This window comes from Astatotilapia calliptera, chromosome 23 (assembly GCF_964374335.1).
Source record: "Astatotilapia calliptera chromosome 23, fAstCal68.1, whole genome shotgun sequence".
Taxonomy (NCBI): Eukaryota; Metazoa; Chordata; class Actinopteri; order Cichliformes; family Cichlidae; genus Astatotilapia; species Astatotilapia calliptera.
The window spans coordinates 9094205-9111411 of NC_137443.1; the positions used below are offsets into that span (position 1 = coordinate 9094205).

The following is a 17207-nucleotide window of genomic DNA, read 5'->3' on the forward strand; positions in this document are numbered from 1 at the left end:
AATAAATGGGAACAGATTAAATGCTTGGACATTGGCTGCTTTTTCATTCAAAGAAAAAGGCCTTCAGAACTTTTGCTCAATTTGTAAATTACTAAAAATCAAAAAATTACAAGGTCTTACAAGGGATTGTTAAAGACTTTTACATAGCAGTGTAAAATTAAATACTAGCCTTCATCTTCTGATAATCTGATGACAAAACTTTTAAAGTATTATTATTAAGGTATAATTGAGAACTTTATGTAAAAAAAGGATCCAAATATTTTTAAATAATGCTCGCTGTGGGTCCCTTCCTGTGGGACCCCATTAAAAAAATACTAGTCAAGATAAAGCAAACATGAGAATGTAGCTTTATTTTTACATCTTCATTTATTTATTTATTTATTTTTTACAAATGCTGTGAAAAACTACAACAATAACAGCAAAATGTAAGTAACAAAAAAGAAAGCTGTAGATTAATTTATTGGAGATAGCTTCTCAGCTATCCAGGGCCTCTTCTGATTCCAGGTGCTCTTTACATTTTTGAAAAACACCTTCTCCCTCTTCCTGCTCTCCAGCCCCACCTTCAGCCTCCAAATTCTCCTCCTCTCCTTGTCCCTGGCTGCTCATGGTAGCTTCCAGTCCTTCCTGATCAGCACTGGCATTTTGTGAGTCAGCTCCCTCCTCATCCTCATCTTCCACATCCATCTCAAAAACACGTATGTGCCTCAGATTGGTACTTAGCTGTCGGGAAAGAAAAAGTAAATGTTTGGCCACAGTCCACAATATTCATTCACTGGAATTCCCCCACTGCCGGAGAAACATGAGAAGACTGAAAATGGCTTAAACGACATTAGACTGATCACTGAAAAACACAGCAGTGCAGATGACTCATGATATCGTGAAACAAAATCCACATAAACTAAATATAATGTGAATTCTTACCACACAGGCCACTTTGCGGATTCCATTAACAGCTACAAACTGGGCTTTCATGTTTTCCAGTTCACGCCACTGATTACCCAACACCAGGCCTTGGGACGGGATGGAACTGCTCTGTTGGTCCAGCCTGTAAATATATGCCAAGGTTAGATGTGCACTTTAAAGTTAAAGTTTTAGCTTTACAACATGTCATAAACCAACTACATTTACATTTAAGTACTTCCAAAAGATTTAATAAAATAGTACTTAATAATCTGTGAATATGCGAGTAGTTTATAAGTGATATAATATATGTATACACTTTTGAGGTTCAGCACCTTAAAATTGGTGGTTTAATTAGATAAACACAACAAACATGGTTGTGACTACCAGCAATGCTATGTCATTGGTTATGGTTTGAGAGCAATGTGATTATCAAGGTTATCAAACTATGAGCACTGGACAATTTTCGGGGCGTGGGGAGAATTTTTGTTTATGAGTCATTCATAGATTCGTGGCGTTACAGGTACGGCAACTTCGACAAGTGTCCTGACAAAAAAACAGCAGGAGCTGATCAGTGTCTCACATGCCTCAGCTCTGCTTTGTTGGTCAAGAAACTGGACCGCTTCACTATGTGTGTACTTGTTGGTAATTTTTAGAGCATTTTCATGGGTTATCTTAATAATATCGTGGCTTGTTATGTGCTATAGACTAGGGCTGCTCAATTAATCGAATTTTAATCACGATTACGATCTGGGCTTTCAACGATCATTAAAAATGACTGAGCCGATTATTAGCCCCTCCCTAATTTATCCGCGACACCTTAAAGGCCGGTCCGTGAAAATATTGTCGGGCATAAACCGGTCCGTGGCGCAAAAAAGGTTGGAGACCGCTGATTAAGAGGACCCGAGGGAAGCTCGGAAAGCTAAGCAGAAGTTATTTGGAGAGAAGAGTGACTGCCGTTGGTCGAAAAGAGAGGTAAAAAAAACTTCAGTGGTGTTGCACACTATTTTATATTATTTTTTAAAGTCATTGTTAACCCTTTAAAGCCGGTCAGAGCAGCACGCTCCGTGTTGTGTAACTATTTTTAAATCCCTGTAGAACCTGAACCGTGTAAGCTAGTGCAATAATTTGTTTTGCATATGAATCCGGAGGAGTTGTACTTACATCTGATGCCATCAGCTCTCGGTCACGGTTTCCTTCCACATATAGCTTTGCAAAAATTGCATAAAAAGCGCTTGCAGGAACAAAAACATAATATTCCAGAAACACGCTTTGCCGATCTGATCAGCTGTTCGTAACACTTCCCACATTGAAACAGACGTCAGCGCGAACTATCACATGTCCGCCATTTCCTGGCCGAAACCGGAAGTGACGTCATTTTCGCGGAAATGTAGTTTTTTACTTGTAGGCCTTAAAAGCCTATACTGGTCATGTTTGACTTTTCTGAATAGTTGCTGGGATGCTTAGAACTCAAACTTCACTGCTGGAAATAGTTTATTTTGATGCACATGCTGTTTTCTTTGCAAATTTGCATCATAGGATTGCAGGAAAAACAAAAAAAAACAGTGTATAAAAATTGGTGTATCTCCAAAATAAAACTATGAAGACACTCAAAATAAGTTTCCTGTTGTTGTAAACTATTTTGTGCAACTTTTTTGTATTTAAAGTTTTGAGGGATAAACCTCTTAAATTTCTCCAAGTAGAAATATATGTAAAAAAAACAAAAACGATTTTCAATTTTTTTGTAGTTTATTGCACTTTTTTGCAATTAATGTAGTTACTATGGACTTAATGCATACATATTATTAAAATATGGGCTATAACAGTTGTATAGCAACTTGAAATGCTCCCACAAATGGCACTACAACATGTAAAAAAAAATATATAATCTCTGGCGGACTTGGTTCTATAGTAGGTCTTAAAGGGTTAAATAAATATCGTCAAATAATCGAGATCTCAATTTCAGTAAAAATAATCGTGATTATCATTTTTGCCATAATCGAGCAGCCCTACTATAGACCAAGAAGTTTGTTCAGTGCTTCAGTTTTGGTGTGCGAAAATATGTAATCTAAAAATTGATTTAATAAAAGTAAAACAATGGAAGGCTGTCCAGGCAATGTTCAAAAAGGAATGTTGGTACTACTTTTGTAGAGCAAACAGTAACAAAATTACAAATCCACTTATTCCTTACTTCAAATAAAAGTAGGGTGTTTTATATTTGAGGTGGGCCGTTCAAGTTCTAATTTGGGATGCAAGAAAAAGGTAATCAACCTACAGACTGCACCTGGATGGGACTCGCTGGTGTTCCTAGAGTGTTTGCGTTGATGATGTATGTGTCATGTACCTGTGTATCTGCATTTTTTTTTTAAATGTCAGAAAAAGATTTATAATTATTAAATGAAGATAAATCAAAAAAAATTCGTAAACACAAACCTCAGGTTTGGCTCCCAGTTGAATTCTGTCTCGCAGCTTAAGCTGGAAGAAATTGGAATTTGAGCAAGGACACGCATGGCGTTGAGTTCTTCAGATCCTTGTAAGACCACAGTTAGCATTTCATCGTCATAAAAACGAGCATCCAGGTAGCTGTAAAAATAATGAGACCTGACAAAAAAAAAAAAAAAAAAAAAAAAAAACACACCTTAAAATCTTTTGGCCTTGCATAAACACCTTTCACATAAACACATTTCTTTGCGTTTATATCTGTTAATACAGTAAAGGAACAACATAAACGTGACTCACTGGTCTGCAGCATTTCCATCATCCCCACTGTCAAGGTGATGGGTGAGATTAATCGACATGACGCTGTTTGGGATAGGTCTGCAAAAATATAAAACAAATGAGGTTAGAAATGAAAAGCAAATATCTAAAAAGTACTTACTGAATTACAGAAATGTACCTGTTTGGGTCAGTTCCTCTGCGTAACAGGTAGAGTTTGTGGGGTGAAATCTCTGGCATGCAAAACACAACATAATGCATTTTGGCCTTTTTGTCATTCCACCTATAGGTTGACAAATGAATAACATTAATTAAAACCCCATCTTGCTTTTACAGATAAAAAAAACAAACAAAAAAAACTGCATGATGTTTGTGTTTTACATACAAAGATGGAAGTTCAAAAAGCCGAGGAGTGTTTTCGGAGCTAAAAAACAGGTAAATACAAATTTAGTCTCAGTGTATGGCTTATATTTAAAATACAACAGATTTTACACATAAGATTATACCTCTCTGGCACGTTGTACAAGGGCAAAAAGATGGCTTGTTTTACCGACTTTCCAATTACTTCCTACACACAAAGAAACAAAACAATTAAGAGGAGAGAGGACACAACATTGCCAGCCAGCCTTATATTTTGAATGACTGCAGAAATCTACAGTGCACAAAACTTACTGCGGGTTTCTGTAGACAATCCTCAATCACATTCTCCATCATCCTCTTGACAAAGTGCAAAGACTTTTGGGGATATGAAGGAAACAGCAAAGGGCTCCCTAAATAAACCAATGAAACATTTAATCAGGTAACTAACAGGTATTTTGAGTACAATCAACATTTAAGTAGTTTCACGCAAAACAAAGAATTTAACCCAACTCCGAAACGCACAAAGGTGATAATTCACCTTTCAGGTGTGTGCTGTCCTGTAAAAACTTCAACCACTGGTTCCCCTTTGTGTTGGGTGGAGACACAAGGTCCTCATCTTCGTCCTTCAGGTACTGTAAATGTTATTAGGAAAGACAAACCACTATGCGGTCAAGCAGGAGTTCCATTAAAAACAAACAAATAAACAAACAAAAAAAGACCAGCTAAAGATAAACAGTACAAAACCATTTACCTGTCCAACTCGTTCTACGTTGAAGTACTTCCCTTTACGACCGAAGAGTTCCTCATTCTGTTAAACCACATTAAATTAAAAAGTTAAAAAAGTCTTTAAACTTATTAGCATGTTTCTGATATTATGCTGAGCTCACCTCACTAAAATGCTCAGACAAGAAGTCAGCAACAAAGGCAATGTCCTTCTGAGTCATCTAAGGAGTTAAACAACATGTTTAGATAAATAATGGATGTTAAAATAATCCCATGAACACTTAAATCAAAATAACATTATTTCTAACATTATTTTCCTTATGTCAATTTGTGCAATTAATTTGCTGGGATGTAGATTACCATACATTGAACAGGAGGAACGGTTTGTTAACTGCTTCTAGTAAACATTTAATAAATAAAAAAATAAAGCTCACCTTATTGAGTTCTGGTGGCACATGCTCCTCACACATTCTGAGCATTGCTGTGGGAAAGCAAAAAGTGTGTGAGCATATAAACAGTAATTTCAAATCTATAAATAAGACCATACATGCACAATAATTATTTTAAATGTTTCAAGATCAACAATTCTTTTTTTTTTTTTTTTTCTTACCTACATACAGCCAACGGAAAAAGGCCTTAAAGTTTTTCATACTCTTGTCAATCACCCTAAATGGCAAAAAAAGTTATTATACTTGAAAACAGAAGCACTAATTCTAAAAAACATGTGCATTACTCAATTACGGTCCTGAACTTACTGCAGAAGTTCATTTGCTTTCAGGGAAAAGGATCCAACTGCTGTGATAGCGCCTAAAATAAAATAAAATACACACATGTGACTACTGACATAAAAAACCTGTTTTAAATCATTGTGCATGTCCTGAAATGCACCTTCTATAGCTGCTGCATCCAAGCCGAGGGGCTCAAACTTTTGTTTCCACAGGGCCATTCCTTTCACCTCACTGAGGTGATATAACAGAGCCTCTGAGCCACTGCAGCCAGCAAAAGAGAGCGACAGATTTAAAATGACAACCAGTCAAAGGGTAGGGCAGCCATGATGAAAAGTAAAAGACAAAATACCTCTGCAGGTGGCTTATTACTAGCTTCTGGATGCTGGAATAGGAAGACTCAATGGACTGTCCAAGCTTCTTCAATCCCTGTAATAGAAATTAATTTTAAATAAAAAAACCCCATCATTTTCAACTTCTCACAAACTCGTATACCTTAATGCTTCTTAAGCCGTTTTTAGACATTGGAGACAAAACATTGCTGGCTTCATCAATATGTTAAGGTGACGGTATTCTGCCAACTGGACAAAAAGCCCCTTTTTACATAATTTACCTGAAGCCTTGATTTGGATAATTTCACAGCACTGAGAGAATGGCACACAGTACTCACACCTATCCTATGAGTTGTGAGAGTACTGAAAGTGACATCTAACCATGTCAGAGTTTCAGTAGTAGGTTATTATAAAAATTACAGATGTCATAGCCTATACAGATACACACTTAATTTGCTTATTAGACATGAGCTACAGCATGGCAGCTTATTATAGTGCTTAGAGTGTGACTCAGACAGTGATATACACAATGTTATTTGCTGTTACATCCCTTCTCCATGTTAGGAATGATTTGTTATTTATTTAAGCCATGGGAGTTGTGTCAGATAAGTAAAAGAATGCATGATTCTTTCACTTCTGAATAGACACTGCTGCTGTGTGACACTTCAGCTTTGTTATAAGCTCAGGAGAAAGACTTCTAGAAACAGCTAGATGCAAAAAACTAAAATAACACTAGAGTTTAATCTAAACTGTCTTTACCATAAATGTATGGCAAAGCTGAGTTTAGGTAGGTCTGTGTGTTAGGTTTATTTGTTTATTTATCTTTATTTAACCAGGAAGTAACATGGCACTGCTCATTGCAGGGGCCATGCACAATTGACATATTTAAAGTGCAACAGATAAACAAGATAGCATACAATACACAAATAACCCAGGCTTCTCAAGAAAAACAATATGTTCCCCGGGATGCTTGCACTCACACGCTTATCATGGGCATGAATGTCATGGTAATTTAGGACTTTAATGATTTCTCTGAACTGTTCTTTTTCCAGGGTGGAGTAATTACACGGCATACATCTTTAACAACTTTAAAAAACAAGAATCAGCTTGCAATCCCTTAAGACACATGCTATGATACATTAAGATCTGATGGAAGCAAATATTACAATGATGGAAACAGATTGGTTAAATATGTATAAAACAAGTGCCAGCACCTACAGATCTGCTCAGTGGAGACAATTTTTTTTTAATGGAGGATGAAATTTATTTTTCACTCCAAAAAGAAAATTTGTGCAAGACCAGATGAGAAAATCTGGTAACCCAGTAACACAAACAATAAGGACAAGGCTGGATAATACCAGTCGTTGGGGAGTGGCTGGCCATTGTAAAAGGATATTTCTGAAATGGAAAGATTCAACTTTAGAGATTTAACTCTTCTTGTCAGAATTGGTTCAGTTCGTTTTAAATTGGTTGGGTTCCTGGCAGGTCCACAGATTTTCCACAGGTCAGAGCTTGTGGAAGGCCATTTCAGAAGAAGCCTGCTTTATCCATTTCAAAACCAGTTCTGATGTGTATTTGGGGTCATTGTCCTACTGGACCACCCAACTTTGCCCAAGTTTCAACCATCTAGCTGTTGATTTTAGGTGAAGCTGAAGAATTGGAAGGTAGTGTTCCTGTTAAACGGGAGTTTTTCCTTACCACTGTCGCCAAGTGCTTACTCATAGGGGGGTTTTCCCTGTATTGTATACAGAGAAATATTAAGCGCCTCAAGAAGACTGCTGCTGTGATTTAGCACTATATAAATAAAATTTTATTTATACTGTACTGCCAAAAGTATTAATTCATCTGCCTTGACATGCATATGGCCATACCTACAGGGCATAACATGATATCGGCCCATCCTTTGCAGCTATAACAGTTTCATCTGTTATAGCTGAGAAGAGGTTAATAAACCTCAAGTTGAAATACATTATAGAATATTCAGCATCACTTATTAAGAGTTAAGTGAATATGCCTATGTGAGTCTGTATGTATTTTGACCCTGTGTGAAAACCTAAAATAAATTTTACACCCGATTTTTGTTTTTTTTTAAGTCATTAAAGACGTATGCTTTCCAATCATTCCTCACTGGAAAAAGAACAGTGCAAAGAAATCATTAAAAGTCAAAAATTACCATGACATTCATCCCCATGTATACTTCTGACCACAACTGAAAGTGTATTTAAGTTTGGCTCCTTCAAAGTTTTCCATGTCCAAAGTCCACAGAGGGAAAATTATGGCAAAAAGCAACTGTTTGAAGGAGTGTTGGAGCTGAGACGGAGCAAGGTACAGAGGTAAACTGAAAGTTTACCCAGTATCACTTATGTATGCCAGTATATGAACTGAAATGCAGAAATTTGTGTTGTTCAGACCATTTAATGTATATATAATGAGACACATTCACAGTTTTGTTACTAAAATGCTAAAAAAGTTACTAACTAATAGGAATAGAAACTAATATAGGAAAAGACACATTTATGTGCTGCCACATTAGCAGAAGAGTCCATGAAGAAAAGGGACTGTAGCCTCACCTTGACTGTCAGCTGGTTCATGAGAAGAGCCTGCAGTTCAGGGCTGCAAGTAAAAAAAGAGAGCAGTCTGGCATGATTTACCTCAAACTGCTGCAGAACAACACGCTGAGTTAGCAGCTCAAGATGTGTTGCTACCATCTACAGGACACTCTAGACATTGCAAATCCAAACAGCAGAAAAAAAACGTAATTCTGTCCCACCTGGACTGCCCCCACAGTAGAAGCTCCAGAAACTCATCTTGAACTTGAGTGCTTGTGTTCTTTTCCTGCACAAACTTAGTGAGTCGAAGATCCATCTGCATGAGGATGTCTTCCCACGCCTCACACATACAGGTAAGTGAGAGGTGCAGGTATTGCAGTAGGGTGGAGATGTGGGTGAACTTGCGTGCCATCCTGGTGACCTCAGGCAGGCAATCTGACAACAACCCTGTGTCCAGCTGGAAGAAGAAGACATCGGTTTAAGAGAAATTTAGGTAAAAGCAGAGAGGATGTCAGAAAATGGAAAAGCGAAGTCAAACAATCCGTCTCACCTGAACATAGCAGATCTCTGGGTTGTCGTCAGCAGATCTGACTTCTGTGATGACAGACAGAGACTTAAGATCACTGGACAGACTCAGGCTCCGGCACGTTCCCAAAACCTGCAGGGTGTTGTTACGGCAACAAAAGCAGCAAAAGTTTAATCAATATTATTTTTGTGCAATTTAGATAGTAATTTGTGGGATTTATTGTTTCACCATTTAAAGTGGACCATAGGGGATTCTTTCCCTCATTTTCTGTCACATAGCTACTGGTAATGGTAGATGCCCATACTAAATAAGGCCAAAGTTTTAAATAATAAGGTCAGCATGGTTTTAATAGTCCATTTCAGACAGTCTTCTTTTTATTTGTGGCTCTTTATGATGTCAAAGAGAGGCAATGTCTGAAATATGGTCACCCCAGACACAAAGCCCTGGTTCTGAGCTGTGAGCATAGTTCACACTGTCTGTTTATGAGTGTCCACTAATCAGTAGAAAGTTGGCTTAAAGGGAAGCGGTCCTAAAATAGTTTGCTTTTGACATGAAGTCTGACGTTAAATTGTTAATTCTGGTGGCTAATACCTGCCCAGTGAGGAAGACAGGGTTTACCTCTATCCATACCACTTTGGAGCTCTTGTGCTAATAATGTGGCAAAACCAATTTTCTGCATTGCATATAGGCTTAATAGTACATTTCTTTCTGTTTCGTTACATTTCTCACACAGCTGATGTTTACATTATATGAGCTGCTGGTGCTGCAATAACATACGCTTACATTTAGGGGGTGTAACAGTCCTTCAGATCTACAGTTTCTCTTCTGGATTTTCTTTGGCAAGGCAGAATATCAAAAGCAACTCACAGGCCTGCTCACTTTATCAGAACTGGATCATGAACAAAAAAATAAACTCCATCTGATGTACTTATAGCTTTTACCAGATTAGCATGCTTAGCACAGCTCTACATCTATATCATTTAGGGCTGTCACAATATCTGATTATTGCTGATATCATAACATTCTTATTAAACTCAAAATAAAAAGACATTTTGAAAAGCGTCCTTTGGTCTTCCTTCACTTGGAAGCCACTTAATGAAAATGTCATCAGTGTAAAGTAGATTTACAAGCAAACAAGCAAAAAAAGCCTTACCCCTTCCAGCGTGGCAATCCTGTACATGCCATAGGCATAAAGCTCCACAAAGCTTGCATTTCCTCCCAGAACAAGTATGTTCAGCCTGCATGGAAACAACATAAGGTGGTGAAATCATTTACAAAGCACAGTGCATTTGAGATACAACTGTTTGTTCATGTACTGATTATTTACCGGACTTCCCCCAGGAGTTTAAGTATCTCATCAGATTTTTCCTCACTGTGAAAGAGATAGAAAAATAGACTCAGCTGCTACAAGGAATGATCAAATCACACATTGGATAACAGCTTCATTTTATTAAAATGTTTTCCCACCTGAAGATCTTTGAAGTTGTACTATAGCTGGAAAAAAAAAGTTTGGACAAATATTAATAATTCATCCAAGGAGCTGTTTTCTTATAATTGCATGTGCCATTAATATTGCAGTTACCTCTTGGGGAGAGTTGGTAGTTTGGGAAGAAAGAGTTTGGATTCATCCTCAGAGTTGTAAAAAGAGCTGAGGGCACTGAAACACATCAAAACAATCACTCTCATTATTCTACACACCCTCCACACCATTGGCTTGGTTCCTGAGCCTCAATCGATGCATACCTGCTCTCCTCAATCACCTCCATCCAGTGCATGCAAGTTACAGGACTTTGCATAGGAAACACATGGAGGATCTCTGCTTTCTCAACATCACACAGGACTACCTGCTTAGTGTCTCCAAGACTGAATGCCAAAACTGAAGAGAGGATATATTACATCATGATTCCATCAAACACATGACTAAAAAAAGCAAAAGATGCGCACAGTCACTCCTTACTTTTGCCATCTGGTCTCCAGGCAATCGCTGTGATCTCCTTGCCAGTATACTCACTGGGTGGTAGGGTCCATACACGCTGGAAACCAGCCAAGCGGTGAAGCAGCAACTATGGAAAAACATAAGCCAAGTATTTAAAGTATTAAAAAGCACACACACACACACACACACACACACACACACACACACACACACACACACACACACACACACACACACACACACACACACAGAATACTGAGCTGTGTTTCAGAATAATTGTTTTAATATTACCTCTCCAGTTGTGTTGGCCAGAGCAATCAGATCCCTCTTTGGAGACCATGCCATACACAGTACAGGGTTAGGAAGTTGCTTCTCTCCTACTTGCCGGAAGGCAGGCATTTTGTTGGCTGAAAAAATGTTAATAAAAATACTTGAAAAACACACTTTTTGTTAAGCGTTTCGTGAACGTTTTCTCTGTACAGTTTTGCTTTTATTTGTGTCAAAGCCAAAAAAATCAGCTGAGCTTTTGTTGAAGAATGACACTACTGTGCTTAAGTCAAACTCTTTATTGGACAGCAGAAACAAATAGTATGTTCATTACCTCCCTTGAAAAAATATAAATTTTTCACTGTGATACTGATCAACAATATTATTACAATTCACAAATCAGACACTACTATCAATCAGTTATTTGCAAAAAGTATATTAACCTAATTAATTAACAGCTTCAATTTTTTTAGCTACTTAATTGTATTATTAGTGTTGTTGAAGGAAAAACTAAAGTCAGGTATCTTAGTTTATTTAAAAAATTAAATAAAACATATAGCCTGCAGATAACATACTCATTGTAACTGTCCAAAGAAAAAGTTTCTGCAGTGAACCAAAGTTTTTGTACAGGTATTTCGGGGAGAAGACAGTTAGGGGTCTTTGAGAAAAGGTAGCAGGGGAGATTAGCCTCTTCACACCACTAGCTTTTAACTTTTGGTGGCCCCCTTTTCTCCCTTGAAAACAAGATGAATCCACAAGTTTGATTTGGCAGATTTTGCACCAGATGTAACGCTCTCACTTACCAGGGAGCTTTAAAATAAGGTAAATGTGGTAACCACTACATAACACTCATGCCACTTTCAGTTGAATACTGAACTGGCCCTTGTACTGGGGTGTCATATCAAAGTACCTTGAGGCAACTGCTGTTGTGATTTGGCACTATATGATTAAAACTGAATTGAATTTAAAATTGAATGTCTTTATGATTCAAAAAAACTGAAACTAAATCTAAAAATACTTTGAACTTTTTAAAGGAAAAAAAAAAGTAAAGCAGAGTATTTTGAAAAACTGCAGTAATTTCTGACATAACTGCAATTTTTTACCCACTGCAACGGCATCCAGTGGGTCACTACTGTTCCTTGGGAGTTATGCTTAACACCCAGGCCAAAGAGGGCAAGTGGAGCCAAACCATGCCCGTAAAATGATCTCATACGCCAAAAAAGATCCCCTTAAACACAGTGTCAAAAGATTCAGAACTTTTCTTTAAGTTGTCACAAATCTGTATCTGTGGACCTCTAATATGATTATGGAGATCGTATTAAACACCACTGTTATAGTGCAGTGATTAAGATAAACAGATTCACTGACTGATACGGACTGATTCTTTATAGTTTTCTGACAGGTTCCTGAACCTCATGAGGTTACTTCTTATGATCTCTGTTAAAAACAGCCAGGCATTAAAAATTAAAATAAATAAAATATCTAAACCTAATCCACAACCTAAATCTAAACTAAACTGAAGCTTCACTTACCGTTTAAAGCTGACAGATGAGATCTTTCTGTTCCACTGATATTATGCTAGCGGTTTTGCTAGCAAGCTAATGCAGAAAGAAGGCCATGGATAATATTTTTTATGATTTAGGACATTACAAGCGGAGAAATATGATAACCATAATACGCCACAGTGAGTTCCAAATTGTCTTGCGCCGCCGAAATTTTAATTTTAATACGGCTTCGCGATGTTTTTACAACTACGCGGACGCCGCCATTTTTTTCTTTTAACCAATCATTGCGGAGCGACGGCGGAAAGCAAGGGACAAATTTACTAAGAGAGAAACGCAATTTAATGAAACTTGAAATGACAACTGGAAAAGTGCAGATGGCACAAAGTTGTACTTCTCATTTATCTCCTCTGATGATTTAAAATGTTTGTACAAACTAATGAGCTGCATCGATTACATTGAATGCTGGATTTATCAAATGTTTTTAGAACAAACACAAATACGTGTTGTTTGTCCAAAAAGTCAAAAACAAAAACTTTCTTCTTATTTGTCATCAGTTTTTCTGAAACACAGTGAGCAAGTCAGGAACCTTGGCATAATTTTGGACAATGATCTCAGTTTTGACAATCACATCAATAAGGTTACCTTAACTAAAATATATATCTAAGGTTAGAAAATTCCCATCACAAGCTGAGTCTGAGAAATTGGTCCATGTGTTCACATCAGGTAGGTTAGATTATTGCAATGCAATTTTTTTTTTACCTCTCAGGTCATTAGATTTAGACTTTTTAACTGTTCTTAGAATCAGATCTAAGTATGCTAAAGGTAGGTCCAGTTATTGTGGCCCTATTCTTTGGAACAAGCTACCTGCTGATTTGAGACCAATTTGTATGCACATTCAAAAACACAGTAAAAACCTTTCTATTCACACAGTCCTACAATTTATAAGTTTGTTTGCTTTTTTACATTTTTCTTTTACATTTTGTTTTGTTCTGCTTTGCTGTTTTCACTGCCTTAGGGCACTTTAAACCTACATAGTTATTAATATTTTTTCATTTTCTATTTTAAGCATGTCGACTTTTCATGTAATGAAATGTGCTATATATAATTGTCATTGTCATTGTTATATGCAACACATGGCTCTTTCTGTATTGTTATAAAACAACTAAAAAAAAGCAGAGACTTGTAAATTTTATGTCTGTATTGTTTAATGATTGAATTTAATGAGTCTAAAAACAACTGAAGACTGAAGCAAACAGTTTTAGCACTTAAAAAAGCAGACAGATGTGCAAAGCCATTTTAAATTGACACTGAAGAGTTTTAGCCATTCTTAATCTTCAGGAATCCATTGCAAAGAAACTGTTTTGTGTTGTGCACATTCACTTATGCACGTTTTAACATGTCTGTTTTTGTGCAGCAGTAGAACCAGTAGAAACACTTCAGCTGTAATAAATAACTCAGGTGCTTTTGACCTCCTGGGTGTATACCTGGTTTACTTATGGGAAACATTTTCATTATTTTGTGTCAAAAGAACAACCTTTTAATTCTCTGTTGCATTAATCTTTTGGATTCATGTGTGTAGTAGTTCTGGTTTCCTTTCACATGTTTGAGTTTTGGCTCCTGATTTTTTTAATATCCTTTCTTTTATTCCTAGTGTCTCATGTACTTCCTTGTCTTTGTTTCCATCTGTTTTGTCGTAGTCTTAGTTTTCTTCCCTACCTTTTTTCTGACATTTTCTGTTTTCTTTGATTGTCTGCCTTGACCTCATTCGTTTTACATGTGTTGAGTGAGTCCTGTATTGTCTTGTCAGTTTGTCTGTCCCTGTTTGGCCCTGTGTGCTTTCAAACTCCTTGTGTGTTCCTGGATTGCTGTTTTGTATTAGACAAGTACTTTTGTAAGATGTTTTTAGCTGTTAGAAGCCCTTTAAGAATTAATCTTACCCCAGTGGCTTAATGTTATACAAAATTAGACATTACATAATTATACATAGATGTGTTGATATTTCTAAGCATTAGCAAATGATGTCTATGTCTGACCATTTACCTATAACCAAAACACTGTAAATATAATTTATGATGGAAGACCTTTTGCACACATGGTAGCCTATAAAGGATTCCTGGAAATGTTCCATGGCTATTCTTACATACAGTAGACCACAAACTATAATGCATAGAAGTCATTGCTAAATAATGTGGTTATTTTTAAATGATACCTTACAAAGTTATTGCTAAGTGGGGTAGGATGACAAGCAAGTTGAATGTAAGATTACTCATTAGCTGGTGTGTCTGTGCGTGCAGACTAGATAGTTATTACAGAGGAAATTCCTTCCAGACTTATCGCCTACTCTTGACTGTAATCAGTGGATTGATGAAGAACCAGAATAGCTCTGAGAGCACAAAATGTGATAGTGGCCCATAAATAGATCAAGTGAGGCTGCATGGTCCTTCACTGTCTGCGTCTTTCTACCCCACTGTACTGGCCTTTCCGTTTTTGTCTCTCTAAAGGCACAGTTGACACATATATACCTTTTAGGGCTAATTATGGATCTCCATATATCTATACTCTACACTCACATACACAGTAAGAGTGGGTTTGTGTATGAGATAAATAGAGCCTTGAGTTTTTGAGAAAAGCACTATACAAATGCCCGTGTTCATTCCCAAGTGTACTGGCTAATATCTGTGGAGCTGATTACTGTTAATAAAGTCCTTTGAATGTACTGATAACATCCAAAGCAGGTGGTGAATGAACCAGGATATAAATAGTGTATTTCCTATACATAATTGAATAAATTTTTAAAAGGTGCCTTTGTGTACCATTACAGTAAAGCACAAAATGATCACTAGTCGCTATAATTGCAATTTTACTATTACTACCCATATGTACATATGTACATATATTTATATTTATAGATACATATATATTTAGTCATCTTTTCTCTTTTACCACGTCTCTCTAATATTTTGCTCTTTACTATTTTTCTTTTTCTTTTTTTCTTTTATTTTATTATATTTTCTTCTACTGTACCATGCTGCTGAGTGACTGCTGCTCATCAAACACATTTCATTGTAATGTTGACCCTGTGCTAACTTGCATATGACAAATAAAACTGAAAACTGAAACATATGCATGGGCGCAGGTTAACAGTGTGCTACAGGACCTTGCAAGGTTGCAAGCAGATACTAGGTGAAGTTAATTGTGTTTTTGAAGTAATTATTAGTGCCAGTGGTTTGGCTAGGTGCAAACACGCAATTAGATGCACCCCACAAACACCACACAGTGTTTTTCTTTTGTTTAATCAAATAAGGAGTAAGAATGTTGCTGCTCTTTATTTCATATTGTTTATTTTTCTGACGCAGGTAGTTGGTCGCAATTGTTTCCTGTTTTATATTTCTGTGCATCCTGCTTTTGAACAATATGTATATATATCAAAAGCAACAACATCTGCTTATATGTTGTTTACCTCCACCCTGTAGCATTTGACACAGTATCTTGTGTCAAATGTACGGTGGCATTACCGTAGAGGCTATCAGCCCTGTGACAAGCAGTTGCCATCTTTCTCTGATGCCCTTAAAATGTAAGGAATTAAATTATGAATTTTGGAGCAATCACTTGCATTTAGACCTTTACTGCTATGTCTACAGTACTGACCTTGACTAAACTGAAGCTGAACCCTGAGCTTGACCCAAGTGTTGGTCCCAGGACCATTGTAGGATGCCATGCCTCTAGGCAAACCAGCTAGCGGAGGGTCTGGGGTCAGTGGGTCAGCTCAGTTGGGCATAGAGGCAACACTAACAAGTCACTTTAGTGTCAGATGGCTCTACTAGATAGAGAATGACATACTCTGCAGGATGCATATTATTTATCTTGACTACACAGATTAGTTGGTGTTGTAAACCTACTGGTAAGGGCTTATAGGAGTACACTGCAGGTGTGCAATCTGAAGTATTATAACAGCATGGCTTTACAGTTTTTAATTAACAAATACTGGTTCAGTATAAAAATGTCACCGCCGCCTCCTGTTCCCCTGGACTACCTCAACACTATCTCTTCGTGCCAGTATTCTGGCTGTGAAACCTGAGCCAGGGGCCAAATATAGCCCCACACAGTGAGCAGTTAGGGACCGGGACAGATGGGACAGCAGGCCACTGCAGAGGCAGTACGCTATTGGACCCTGAACCCGAGAGATCCTGCTGCCTGCCTGACTAATAAGGCTGCTCTTCTGGAAAGAGAAGCTTCTTTTTCGACTCATTCTTACTTAAACAAGACAAACCTGGACCCACAAAACCAGGAGAGAGCAAACAGAGGACGAACAGAACACCCGAAGGTATGCTTTCTTCTGTTTTCGGTGCTTTATGTTTATGTTTCTTTATTATTTATCAAGTGTGTGACTGAAATCATTTAATCTGACAGTGACAGTAACAGTACAGCTGTTTTTAAATATAGTCTCTCAGTCAGATTCAAGCATCATGTATACAGTATCCCCTCTGACATGTTTTTAAGAGCATTTTGATTCCCTCTCACTCTGAAGAATTTGTGCTGTTATTTATACCATTGTGAGATTGTAAAATAATGTAAAACATGAACTGTAGAAAAGATAAGGAGGTAGCAGTAACTTGGGCAGCAATGGCAGTTATTAACATTTGTCAGCCAAACCCAGTGTTTATTCATA

At 37.2% G+C, this 17207-nt stretch overlaps 2 protein-coding genes across 2 annotated transcripts in view; one reads left to right on the plus strand and one right to left on the minus strand.

Moving 5' to 3' along the window:
* Positions 1-347: 347 nt before the first annotated feature.
* anapc4 (anaphase promoting complex subunit 4) lies at positions 348-12826 on the minus strand. The gene is made up of 27 exons (XM_026159728.2): positions 12566-12826; positions 11058-11173; positions 10788-10893; positions 10574-10706; positions 10413-10487; positions 10298-10324; positions 10158-10202; positions 9984-10068; positions 8855-8962; positions 8526-8761; positions 8326-8368; positions 5776-5852; positions 5587-5687; positions 5454-5505; positions 5309-5364; positions 5133-5179; positions 4863-4919; positions 4727-4783; positions 4514-4607; positions 4288-4385; positions 4122-4183; positions 4001-4039; positions 3797-3898; positions 3640-3717; positions 3334-3501; positions 922-1045; positions 348-720 (listed from the first exon to the last, which is right to left on the minus strand). Exons 2-27 carry the CDS (start codon positions 11163-11165, stop codon positions 475-477), a joined length of 2424 nt encoding a protein of 807 aa, XP_026015513.2. The 5' UTR covers positions 11166-11173; positions 12566-12826; the 3' UTR covers positions 348-474.
* A 3856-nt stretch (positions 12827-16682) lies between these two features.
* Positions 16683-17207, plus strand: part of palld (palladin, cytoskeletal associated protein) — a 69032-nt gene continuing 68507 nt past the window's right edge. The window contains exon 1 of the mRNA XM_026159976.2: positions 16683-16862. The gene's annotated coding sequence lies outside the window, so the exon portion shown is untranslated. The remainder of the gene's footprint in view (positions 16863-17207) is intronic.